The sequence below is a fragment of the Hippocampus comes genome, unplaced genomic scaffold, assembly GCF_001891065.2.
Source record: "Hippocampus comes isolate QL1 unplaced genomic scaffold, H_comes_QL1_v1.1 scaffold283, whole genome shotgun sequence".
Classification (NCBI taxonomy): domain Eukaryota; kingdom Metazoa; phylum Chordata; class Actinopteri; order Syngnathiformes; family Syngnathidae; genus Hippocampus; species Hippocampus comes.
In genome coordinates this window covers 326,546-338,261 of record NW_017806234.1, presented here as the reverse complement: position 1 = coordinate 338,261, position 11,716 = coordinate 326,546, and the positions used below count along the sequence as shown (strand labels likewise).

The window sequence follows — 11,716 nt, the reverse complement described above, 5'->3', positions numbered from 1 at the left end:
TGTCGAAAAGCGTCCTCAGCTCAGCGTCCAGTAAGAATTCCGGCGATTCTCGACTTCAATTGAAAGATATTAGCTCGCCAGTAGGTGACCGTTGTGTGTTAGGCGTGCGTTTGAGTTTGTCTCCGGCTGCTGAGAGCAGCGATGGAATGGTTAGTTAGTCAGGAGGTGATCGTTCGGGCAACATTCAGCCCAGCCAGTGTCACGCATGGCAAAATACACGGTTAAAATACACATGTTCACCCTATTGAGACCAGTTGTTATGGTGGAAACTTTGGCCGCTTTGCGGGACGGGAAAATATCATCAGATCGGAATGAAATTTTGCACAGAACCTTGTACCATAGTATCGACAAGAATTCCGACCCGGCCCGACGAATCCGACAAACTTTTTTTTTTGCCATGAAAATGTGGACCACCCTAGTGTGTGCGTGTGTGTGTGCGTGCGGGTGGAGGGGCCAGGGGGTTGCAAATTTATTGGAAGACGTTTATACATATGTCCTGAAGCCATTCCTTTCAGATGTTGGCTGTGTGCTTAAGTGCTTAAGGTCATGTTCCTGCTGATAAAGGCACTATCCCAGAGTCTGAAGTCAATAGCTCTGGGTAGCAGGTTTTCATCCAAGATGTCTGCATTCATCTTTCCCTCAATCCTGACGAGTGTCCTATTTCCTGCTGCTGAAAAACAGCATGACAATGCCACCATCGTGCTTCCCTGTCTGTACGGATTAGAGCTTTGTGCAGTAACCTGTTTTCAAACATGTCTCACCAAAGTCTGGCAGTCACATCAAAGGGTTCAATCTTTGTCTCATTCAACAAGAGAATTTTGTCACTCATGGTCTGACAGTCCTTCAGGTGCCTTTGTGTAAATGGCAGATGGGCTGCCATGTTCCTTTTGCTAAGTAGTGGCTTTGGTCTGGCCATTCTACCTTAGCGACTTGAAAGGTAGATGAGGCAAAGATGGTTGTCCTTCTGGAGCAATGCCGGAGAGCTACAATTTTGAGGAAAAATACATTTAATCAAGAAGGCTATGACATAACAAAATGTGGAAAAAAAGATGCACCTTCCAGATGCACTTCACGAACAGTACTTATTTGTTTTTTTTTTCTTCTCCACAGTAGAATATGATTCCTACAATCCTCCATCACATCCACATACTCATCACTGTGCTTCATCTGGCACATGGTGGCTCCTTCTCCAGAAGCAAAACATCATTGCAGCAATACCAGGGCCAGCCACAGTACAACGATGGCCACCCACAACAGCCCGTCTTAGGGAATGACATGCCGCTACTTGGTCAGTACGGTGTGGAGCTCCCTCAGCTTCCATTTGAATTGGGCAAAGAGCGGCTAGTGACGAAAAACAAAGGTGTCAGTTTTTTTTTTTTTTTTTGCATTGAACAGGAGAAGTCCGGGGTTAAGCTATCAGTAAACGTCGTCACAAAATGCCGGAGCATTTTTTTTTTTTTTTTTTTTTTTTTTTTAATAATTGAAAATGAAATAATTAAAGAACTGAGGACTGTTTGTTTTTTAGTTGTAATCCTCACCTTTCATGACCAAATGTTTAATGTTTTTAAGGACAAACATTCAGAGGAGCCAAAGGTCCACCTCCTCCTGGTTCTAGTGGAGAAGTTTTCCGCGTTGGACCTCCTGGAGTTGAGGGCCCACCAGGACCTCAAGGACCACCAGGGCTGCCAGGACAAGGATTGCAAGGAATACCAGGAAAGCCAGGCCCTTCTGGTCCTCAAGGGTACCCGGGAATAGGTAAACCAGGACTGCCCGGATTGCCTGGAAAACCAGGAGGACCTGGATTGCCTGGGCCTCAAGGTGAGCCAGGACCTAATGGTCGTGAGGGACCAAATGGACTTCATGGTCCTCAAGGACTTCCAGGTCCACCTGGGCTTCCTGGAATTGCAAAGGTAGGCGGTCAAGGTCTGCCAGGACAAGTAGGTCTTCAAGGAGAGCCAGGTCAAAGAGGTTCTCCTGGGCTTCCTGGCCAACCAGGCCCCAGAGGAGAAAAAGGACTTGGTATTCCTGGTTTGCCTGGGTTGAAAGGGCCTAGTGGACCACCAGGTCCACCTGGACATGCCGGGATGCCTGGGATTGGCAAACCTGGTGTGAATGGTTTTCCTGGTCAGGCAGGAATGCCAGGAAAAACGGGTCCTCGTGGTGAACCAGGACCAGCAGGCCCACCTGGTGACGGAGGCCAGCCAGGTTTACCAGGCTCATCTGGAGTTGGAAAACCAGGGAAGGATGGCTTTACAGGCCAACCTGGGCTTCCTGGAGGCAAAGGTGAACCAGGTTCTCCAGGATTACCAGGAAGTCCAGGTTTGCCTGGTTATGGCAAACAAGGTTTTCCAGGACCCAAGGGTCATAAAGGACACAATGGTTTTCCCGGATCACCAGGTCCAAAAGGAGAAAAGGGTCATGAAGGACTTCCAGGTGTCACTGGTCCTACAGGTTCGAGTGGCAGACCTGGTCCACCAGGCCCAATGGGGCCATCAGGAAGTATTGGCTTCCCGGGACAAAAGGGCGAAGATGGTGATGGTGGGCCAAAAGGAAATCCTGGATTAAAAGGGGATTCTGGGTTACCAGGACTCCCAGGACAGCCAGGGTTCATAGGTGGAGTAGGGCAACCTGGACTGAGAGGATTTCAAGGACCAACGGGCCCCAAAGGGGAACCAGGCAGCAGGGGTTTATTTGGTGCCTCTGGAACTGCAGGGTTACCAGGGCCAAGAGGAGAGGTAGGCCAACCAGGTGATAAAGGCCATCAGGGACCTCAGGGGATCCCAGGACTTTTGGGACCAGGTGGACCAATTGGACCTCCTGGAATGCCCGGTCAAAAAGGAGAAACAGGTCCTCCTGGGATGCCTGGCTATCCTGGTGAAGGAATACCTGGACCGGCTGGTCAGATTGGTCCTAATGGTAACCCTGGGTCTATGGGACCTCAGGGTCTCCCTGGACAACCAGGGCAACCTGGACCACCTGGTCCTCCAGGACTGCCTGCGACATATCCTGGCCTTGGACAAACCCTCCCAGTGTCGGGTCCATACAGTGGTCAAAAACAAGCATACAAGAAGCCAACTAATGGTGGCTACATTGGTGAAAATGCCTTGGAGATGCCATCTTTCACAGCAAAGCTCACCGCTCCATTTCCTCCTGTCGGTTCTCCTGTGGTTTTCGACAAAGTCCTGCAGAACAGCAATCGAGACTACAGTCCGCAAAATGGTGTTTTTACATGCAGTGTACCAGGGGTTTACTATTTTACTTACCATGTCCACTGCAAAGGGAGTAACGTGTGGGTGGCACTGATGAAGAACAACAAGCCCATTCTATACACTTACGATGAGTGCACCAAAGGCTTGCTGGATCAGGCATCCGGTAGCGCTGTGCTTCCTCTACAGCAGGCTGACACCGTGCATGTACAACTGCCATCTAACCAGGCAGCAGGACTTTATGCTGATCCGTATGTCCACGCCACTTTTTCTGGGTACATATTGTACCCAATCTAATTGAAAACACTTGTATTTGGAAAGCGATGATTGAGGCAGAAAATGTAAAGTGAAAACGGTTTGGATGTGCTCCGGCAACATAGTGACAATCTTTGTTTGGGATTTCATTAAAATCATTACTGTATATCTATATTTACATACGAGCAAAGCGGTCTTTACATAAATGTGCTAATCGATCTGTTAACAATACAAAAACTCATTTTTACTTTGATGAATGTTTAATTTAGTCATTTTGAGGCAGCGAATACATCTGTCTCCTGACTGAGAAGATAGCTGAAATGACAATCATTTAGTCTTGATTCTTTACTTTTTCTTGCAGCTGGTCTTTGCATACATATTAGGTATCATACAAGGAAAAGATTTGAATTCATGCTGTAGACTCGTTTGTATACAAATACATAATTTAGAGGACATACTCTAAAAGCATACAGTGGTCGGCAACCCACAGCTCCAGAGCAGCATGAGGCTTTTTCATCCTTATGTTGCGGCGCTGCGTGGTTTGGGAAAAATAAATTAAAGTCCCCAATTAAATAAATAAAAGTGTCCGATTGAAGTGTATGTTATTTGTCTCAAAAACGTGTATCACTTCTTTCTTCAGACCTTGTGCAATTTCAGTGAGCAGCATTCGCCTTCTTCAGAGACGTTTGCGAGCACTTGAGGTGTCAGCATGCAGATTTGACAGGCGGGTGGCGCGGAAGCCCAATATCCGAACAAAGTATTTTATTTGTGTTTGTTCATTTGTTTCATTGTAGTTGTGAATTGTAAGAATAGTGTGATCTCGAAATATTAATATAAAATTATATTTTGTACTATTTTTTTCATCGCTCAAAATATGCATCACACTCTCAAGATGAAGGTGACTTCCTACAGCCCTGATTAGATTTGCAGATGTTGTGTGCAGACGTTCAAAAGTCCCATTAAACAGGTAAAATTAATATTCATGCAGTTATTTTGCAAATATTTCTTTGATTATTAAAAAAGTGTTCAAGTGTTAAAAAAGAGAAAATTCAAAAGAATGATCATGAATACAGGAGATATGTTTGATAGAACAATTTTGAGAAACCAAGCAAAAGATCAAATCGCTAGATATTTATTGAAAGGACTGGACAGAAAAAATTGAAAAACTGATCTTTCGTTTATTTAGTTTTTTTGTTTTGTTCTTTTATTTTAAATCATGAACGAATTTCAGTAATTGTCACGACAGTATGATATCACAATAGTGGAAAATAAAATAATCACTTCAAATTTCGCAGTGTTTTAACCTACTTTTTTACATTCAGCACAGTACATTTAAGAACAGTTTCGTTGTATTTAACTTTGAAGTACAATACAAATCAGTGTTGTTGTTCAAACTGTGCATGATGTTACAGTACAGTGACACTATAAAATAATATTAAGCATACTTTTTAGAAGGAGGGGGGAATGCCCTGCCCGCCTTTACGTGAATATACGGGCCTGGTATTGTTGTTGTATTGGTATTGATGCTGTTCAATTCTAGTGATACTTATTTTTCGAAGTGGTACTTTGGGTAATAAAGGACCACGGAGTCTCCGAGCCAAAGCAGTAAACATTCCAAATCAATAGGTGGCGATAGGTCGCTATTACAGTTTGCAACCGCAATTTAAAAAAAAGGAAGAAGTGTTTTTGGCCAATCGTCGTTGGGACTGTCAGCCGACTTCCTCTTCCTCACAGCGCCAACGTTGGCGTGCAATTTGTTCATGCTTCGAAAAATTGACGAACGGCGGAAGATAACATGTAAGTCCTCCATGATTTCTTCGTCTTATAACAAAACTGTTTGGATCATTGTTGACGAACATTAAAATCGCCAAGTGCTCCAGCCTAAGTTAGACGTTAGCCTATAGTTCGGTTGTTGACGATGCCTTCTGCAAGCTGTCGTAAGACAAGACCCAAATGAAGCCTTTCGTTAGAAGTTAGGGTTGTTTAAACTCAATGTGCTTTTGAGTTTAGTGAAATCATCACACGAAGTGCAGCCAATCAGAAAATAGACGAGTGGAATGGGGGCGTGACAGTACACTTGTGTAGGTGAACAAGAGGCCTGACCTCTAAATGGTTAGAGCAGCGGTGTCAAACATACGGCCCGCGGGCCGGAACCGGCCCGCAAGGAGGTTCAATCAGGCCCGCAGGATAATTTAAAAGTGAAAAAAATGCATTAAAGACACAGAATTAATATTTTTAATAAGGTGCAATTCATAGAGTATCCGCAAGGGGACACTGTTTTGATCAGAGAAGAAGACAACAGCAGCCTCAGTCCGTCACTGAGACAGACCGATGACAGCAGACGCTATCAATAGCACTCTCACATTTACACATTTAATAGCACTCTCCTTAGTTTGTAAGGTGTAGGCAGGGATTACATTTAGATTTTATATGCATGTGTAAATGGTTTAAAACTTCCTTTCTTTATAAATCTCGTTTAATTTTAAAGTGCATTACTATATTTTTCAATACCAATTACTTGTTAAAGTTTGTACAATCAGTGGGATAAGTTGCAATGCATATATGTGAATGATAAAAGTAAATTTCACATTTGTCGAAGCAAATGTAAGGTGCTTTATGAAATGTTTTGTAAAAGATATGTCATTAAATTTCAACATTTTCCGAATGTTCTTGTGCTTCTTTATACCAAAACAAAGGAAAGACATATTGTTTTGGTTATTCATAGCAAAGTATGGTATAATTTTAATGATCCGGCCCACTTGACATCTACCGAGGCCGTATGTGGCCCCCCATGTGAAATGAGTTTGACACCCCTGGGTTAGAGCTTCAAGATAATTCTAAATGGGAACTAAAAAATACTTGGCGGCGATTAAGACTCCGTAGTTGATCAAATATAAAACGTGCAGCATGTGATATGATTTCTGTGGGCTACTTTGAATGCGTTGTGGCTTTATGAGACTTTCTCAAATAAAAACAAGGAATATTCGGAGTTGTAGCTCAACGCGTACAGAAGCGAGTTGCCTACAAACAAAATATTTCCAATATATAACAATATATTTTTATCATTTGTAATATGACTATATCGGCTTACATCAAGACTGTTTCTCATTGTAATGTAAAACGCTCACATTAAGAAATACGGCCCCCCCCCCCCAAAAAAACGGGCAATGTTAGACTACATAAAACGTGTAATGCAATATGTCTCGTTAACATGTTCCACTAACACTTAATGCCTGGCATGACGGGCCGTCAGATTTGGTAGAACTTTAGCAGAAATGTTTCTGTTGATAACAAACTTGTACTCCACACTTGGCCCAGTAATTCCTGGAACGCGCATCTGTAAAACAATAAAATGAAGAACCGTACAAGCTCTCATACTTGGGATCCGTCTGTCTCATCATGTAGAACTGAGCCATGGCGTCCCGAGCTGGACCACGAGCGACGGGCACGGACGGCAGTGACTTTGAACACAGAGAGCGAGTGGCCTCACACTACCAGATGAGGTATGCACTAGTGCTATCAGTGATTTATTACTTTTATGCTATACGTAATCAGTCACTCCAGGAATTCACAATGTCAAGCATGCAACAAATGCATGCAAATTCATCCAGTCAGGGCAATGCGAGTTGAATTAGACCTTTCTGTCAGTTCCACCAATCATAGCAGATAGGGTACATGAGTGTATGTGTGAGAAAGTACGGCGGAGGAAAGAGGGAAAAAAATAGTTAATGGTTCATATTTCATCGCGATAATCAGGCCTGTGTTGCATTACCTCTTCTCTCATACTGTGTCTTTGTGTCCAGCGTGGCCCTGAAGTCCGAAATCCGCAAACTCAACATCGTCCACTTGTTGGTCTGGCTGCTGATGGCAGCTCAGGTAAAACTTCATTCACTTGTGATTCAACAGCGTGTCAGCCGTGCTCTGATTTAAGTGTCTCGTTGTGCGTCAGGTGACAGTGAGCCAGCTCAGTCTGGTGTCCCACAAAACTATCGCCTCGCCATACCAGTGGGAGTACCCGTACCTCCTCAGTGTTATTCCCACCACCTTTAGCTTCATGGCTTTGCCACGAAACAACATCAGCTACCTGGTCATCTCCATGATCAGCAACGGGCTTTTCTCCGTGGCTCCGCTCATCTATGGCAGCATGGAGATGTTTCCCATCGCTCAGCAGCTCTATCGACACGGCAAAGCCTACCGGTTCATTTTTGGCTTCTCGGCGGTGATGGTCATGTATTTGGTGATCGTCATTTCCGTGCAGGTGCACGCCTGGCAAATCTACTACAGCAAGAGGCTGCTGGACCAGTGGTTCACCAGCACGCAGGAGAAGAAGAAGAAATAAATTCACACGGAAAATGCCGGCATTGTCTGCGTGACTTTGGGCAAACAAAATGAGAAGACGGATTTGTGGCTGTCCAAAAATGAACTGCAGCAACAGGGGAAAAAAAATTGAGTGATTGGTTGGGAGACTGATGCAGCCCAATCTCTAAGGCAAGACTCTGCAAAAAGTTGTTGTCCGGCAACTTTTTCTGCCTTTGTACTGTTCTATTTGAATTGTTTTCATCCAAACAGGAATTCCCTGAAGTCTTCTACCATCAGTGCATACTGTACATGAAAGCTTCTGGCATTTCACAATTAAACTGTTCAGAGCATTCCATTGTCTATTGCACTTCTTTGTACTAAAGTGTTTTCAGTACTTTGTATCACATCGCTGAATGCTGAACTTGTGGGTGTTGTCAGACTAAAATAAATGCAAGTGTTTCCGTAAGACGAAAGGAACGTAATTGTACAGTTGATTGTCAATCAAGTGTAATTTTTCTTGTCCTTTATATGACATTATTTTAAAGTACAATCAGCGACAAATGAGTAATGGTCTTGACAAGAAATGCAAGTTTATTTGGTGTTCGGCAGCCGTTATTCATTGTCCACTCCAGTGTTAGGGTATTTGTCCCCACATGTTAACACAATTCAAAACTCTATTCGCAATAAAAATGTAAAAAGTCTCCAAGTGTATGTCTTGGGGAGTTCTGGCTTCCAAATTGGCAACATATTGATACATAATTTTGACATTTTGTACACAGCACTGTGAGTCATATCCAGCAACTCTTACCCGTAAAATTCACAATCGTACTAAAAATACAAAAAGTGTAGGAATGTCGGTGTCTCAGGGATTTCTGGCATCAAAATACATCCTAATAATACGTCACATGCAGCAACGACAAGCCACTCCCTCTTTGTCTCACCTGCACATTCAAAATGCGTGTCTTTTTTGGGTCTCTGTCAGCACCGCCTTTTTATAGTTGAGGCCAATGACACACTCGCAAAAGTGAGTGACATCAACAAAGTCACAACAGATGATGTTGATGCTGCCCACCTCAGGTCCCGGCTGTTGTTCCTCCACCCAGCCAAGCAGCACAGCAAGGGCCTTGGTGGTGATGATCCTCATGTTTTGGAAGGGATGGAGGAGGACAAATATGATGTTTTCAGTCAGGTTCAGGCCACTAACGTAAAAACCAGCTGGAAAACACATCAGTTACAGAGAAGTCACGAGCTGATTTGTTAACTGCTACATTACAGGCTTTTGTGATATGATCTTTTTATCCCATGGATGTATCCAAATTACATGGTCTTCCTTTTTGCTTCTGAGCTTCCAAGTAGGAAATCACCTTCTTTGGATCTGTGCTGTCAGCATACCTACGGAAAGACATGAACGCGTCAGTACATGGAGTTGGCGGGTTGGCATGTACCTTAAAGTCTGCGCTTTTATACCAGTAAGGTATTTCAGTCCACAGTTCAGGATGATGCTGGACCATTTCCGGGTTGTCATAGGAAACAATGACCTGTTGATGTTTGGACCAACAGGATCGCAAGGTGGGACAATCCTGCTCAAAAAGTCAATTTCAGAATGAATTAAAAAAAAAAAAAGTACCACCATTTCTTTTCCTTATTATTATTAATAGTACAGTTTATCTCCAGTCAGCAGAGGAAACTTCCACCAGGGAGTGAAATTAAAATGATGTCCTTCAGTTGCTTCATTGTCATGCAATAAGCCATTCCACACATATTTTATATCGAGTATATGATGAGCCTGGAGCCGTAAATTACAAGGATACCTGTGAGGGGCAGAGCTTAGGTCCAAAGAGTGATATGATGTACTCCACAAGCTGTGTGTGGTCCCTCGGGGTCAGACAACTAAAATGTGAGCAGCAAACAATAACAACCTCTTTGGGATGTGCATCCAGCCAGGTGGCCAGTTCATCCAGTGCCTCCTGCTGTCACACACACACACACACACACACACACACACACACACACACACACACACACACACACACACACACACACACACACACTATGATCAAAACATCCGCGGCCTCATTTATATGAAAAGAACATCAGATCTTCCAGTGACTTTGAGGCAAATCAGAGGCACTTTAAAGGGTGACAGGTGTGTGCTGAATCCTATTCACAAAACCTTGGCATTTGAACAGGGGTGTGTCGACTTTTTAGTTCCACAGTTTGCTGCGAAGAGATAGAATACTGAGATTTTCAGCAAATTTTCCAGAGTTGGACACTCTCAGGGGAATTTAATGAGAGCTTACAGAAATGGCCTGTAATTTGACAGTTTTTCTGTTTCTTTTATTTGGTTCTGAATGTAATATAAACATTATAAATGATGACGTGTGTGTGTGTGTGTGTGTGTGTGTGTGTGTGTGTGTGTGTGTGTGTGTGTGTGTGTGTGTGTGTGTGTGTGCGCGTGTGTGCGCGTGTGTGTACATATGTTACCTTAACAGTAATCCAAGTGTAGATACCATGGGCAAAGAATAATTTGCTGCCATCTTTTGGCTTCCTGGCGATCCGCAGGTCCAAGAAGCGAATACCAAGGTCACACTGCTGACTGAGGACAGCTTGCTGTGAGCACAGACGAAGAAAGCCATAAACACACAACATGCACACCTCAGCTTGGGGTTCATGTCACATGACTTGAAACGACTTACGATGTGTGTCAGAAAAGTTACATGAGTGGTGTCACAAATGTTACATTTCAAATCCAAACTTAAAGTTCATTGTTTCAAAGTAATCCCCCTGCAGTCAGTGTGTGTGCGTGTGTGCGTGTATACGTGTATACGTGTGCGTGTGTGTGTGTGTGTGTGTGTGTGTGTGTGTGCGCGTGTGTGTGTGTGTGTGTGTGCGCGTGTATATGTGTGTGCGTGCGTATGTGCCTGCGTGGTGGCCCAGCGGAACACGCAGGGCCGTATCAAACAAGGAGCGAATCTGTCCGTCACTTTGAGAAACCACGACTCTGACTCCACGACAGGAGAGGACAAGTCCAGACAGAATGACATGCTATCATGGCTCCCTGAAACACACATGCACAAAAATACATGGTGAGGATGGATGGATGGATAGAAAAGCAGTCACGCCACACTAAAAACGTAGATATGAAAATACAAAAGTAAAAAAACGCCTAAATGATCTTAAATGCATGTAAAAAAAATTGCAAGTACAGTGGTATCTACACTAGACTTCCGTATTTTCTGTTAAGGGCAGTGTGTTTTGTGTTTACCGGGTATGGCCAAATTCCACAGCGACACGTCAAGCAGCTCATCAGGTAAACGTGACATCCAGTCCGAGTTTCCGCGAAGTTTGTCCTTCATATTCTGTTTTATGTATTTAATTTCAGTTTGTCAACATCGGTTCGATGTTATGTTTACTTAACATACACAACTGCGGTCACGTGAAACTGGTCCAGCCATTCTACTTCTATTACGTTTGTATTGTGAAGCGGACGGATTCTTTTTTTTATCTACTGCCCTCTGCTGGCCGAAATGAATGTGTTTGATACCGTAGATTGCCACACGTAGATTGCACAGTACAGTGCAGTACTGTACTGATACCTGTGTTGTCACTTTACGGAGCAACCGAGCGCTTTTTATTCATTTTCCATGCACATTGAAAAACTTACTGGCTAAGTCACTTGTCAAGAACATCCTCATAACTTTCCATCAAATTATGAATGGCAGAGCCTTCCAATGTTTTACCGTAGCTGCCTGACATTAAATAAATGATTTATCGGTTTTTTTCAGTGTATTTTGGAATGTGTATTTTGGTTCAGGTTTTGGGATCAAATCTAACAATCTTATGTCACATTTATGAATTGCACTTGTGTCAGTTTCTGCACGAATCTGTGCAAATATTGAAACAGGCAGTAACTTTTGCTCCCTACGTGAACAGTGTTATTTGTGTCCCTTTAAAAA

At 43.4% G+C, this 11,716-nt stretch overlaps 3 protein-coding genes across 5 annotated transcripts in view; 2 read left to right on the top strand and 1 right to left on the bottom strand.

Moving 5' to 3' along the window:
* The window catches only part of LOC109507269 (collagen alpha-1(VIII) chain-like), a 10,046-nt gene extending 5,743 nt beyond the window's left edge, over window positions 1-4,303 (top strand). The window contains exons 3-4 of one of the 2 annotated variants that reach the window (XM_019856588.1): window positions 1,114-1,360; window positions 1,570-4,303. In XM_019856588.1, coding sequence (XP_019712147.1) covers window positions 1,117-1,360; window positions 1,570-3,503 — 2,178 coding nt within the window. In that variant the 5' untranslated portion in view covers window positions 1,114-1,116 and the 3' untranslated portion in view covers window positions 3,504-4,303. Of the gene's footprint in view, window positions 1-1,110; window positions 1,361-1,569 lie in introns of both variants that reach the window. The other variant, XM_019856587.1, reaches the window with a different exon arrangement.
* Window positions 4,304-5,090: 787 nt separating this feature from the next.
* On the top strand, window positions 5,091-8,113 carry jagn1b (jagunal homolog 1b). The gene is made up of 4 exons (XM_019856592.1): window positions 5,091-5,258; window positions 6,867-6,964; window positions 7,265-7,337; window positions 7,411-8,113. Exons 2-4 carry the CDS (start codon window positions 6,876-6,878, stop codon window positions 7,798-7,800), a joined length of 552 nt encoding a protein of 183 aa, XP_019712151.1. The 5' UTR covers window positions 5,091-5,258; window positions 6,867-6,875; the 3' UTR covers window positions 7,801-8,113.
* A 153-nt stretch (window positions 8,114-8,266) lies between these two features.
* LOC109507270 (PI-PLC X domain-containing protein 1-like) lies at window positions 8,267-11,242 on the bottom strand. Of its 2 annotated transcripts, none has more exons than XM_019856590.1 (7): window positions 11,026-11,242; window positions 10,682-10,818; window positions 10,245-10,370; window positions 9,572-9,730; window positions 9,228-9,340; window positions 9,082-9,152; window positions 8,267-8,975 (listed from the first exon to the last, which is right to left on the bottom strand). In XM_019856590.1, exons 1-7 carry the CDS (start codon window positions 11,114-11,116, stop codon window positions 8,710-8,712), a joined length of 963 nt encoding a protein of 320 aa, XP_019712149.1. In that variant the 5' UTR covers window positions 11,117-11,242; the 3' UTR covers window positions 8,267-8,709. The 2 variants fall into 2 exon arrangements, with proteins under 2 accessions (XP_019712149.1, XP_019712150.1); XM_019856591.1 differs by having other exon boundaries at window positions 9,572-9,727; window positions 11,026-11,241.
* Window positions 11,243-11,716: the final 474 nt, after the last annotated feature.

Bases quoted from the DNA above. Each gene is read 5' to 3' on its own strand.
- LOC109507270 (XM_019856590.1), bottom strand. From the start codon at position 11,116: ATGAAGGACAAACTTCGCGGAAACTCGGACTGGATGTCACGTTTACCT. The intron at 10,819-11,025 runs GTAAACACAAAA...TGTGTGTTTCAG, and splicing joins GTGGAATTTGGCCATACCCG to GGAGCCATGATAGCATGTCA. The intron at 8,976-9,081 runs GTAATTTGGATA...TGTGTTTTCCAG, and splicing joins GAAGCAAAAAGGAAGACCAT to CTGGTTTTTACGTTAGTGGC.
- jagn1b (XM_019856592.1), top strand. From the start codon at position 6,876: ATGGCGTCCCGAGCTGGACCACGAGCGACGGGCACGGACGGCAGTGAC. The intron at 6,965-7,264 runs GTATGCACTAGT...CTTTGTGTCCAG, and splicing joins GCCTCACACTACCAGATGAG to CGTGGCCCTGAAGTCCGAAA. The intron at 7,338-7,410 runs GTAAAACTTCAT...GTTGTGCGTCAG, and splicing joins GGCTGCTGATGGCAGCTCAG to GTGACAGTGAGCCAGCTCAG.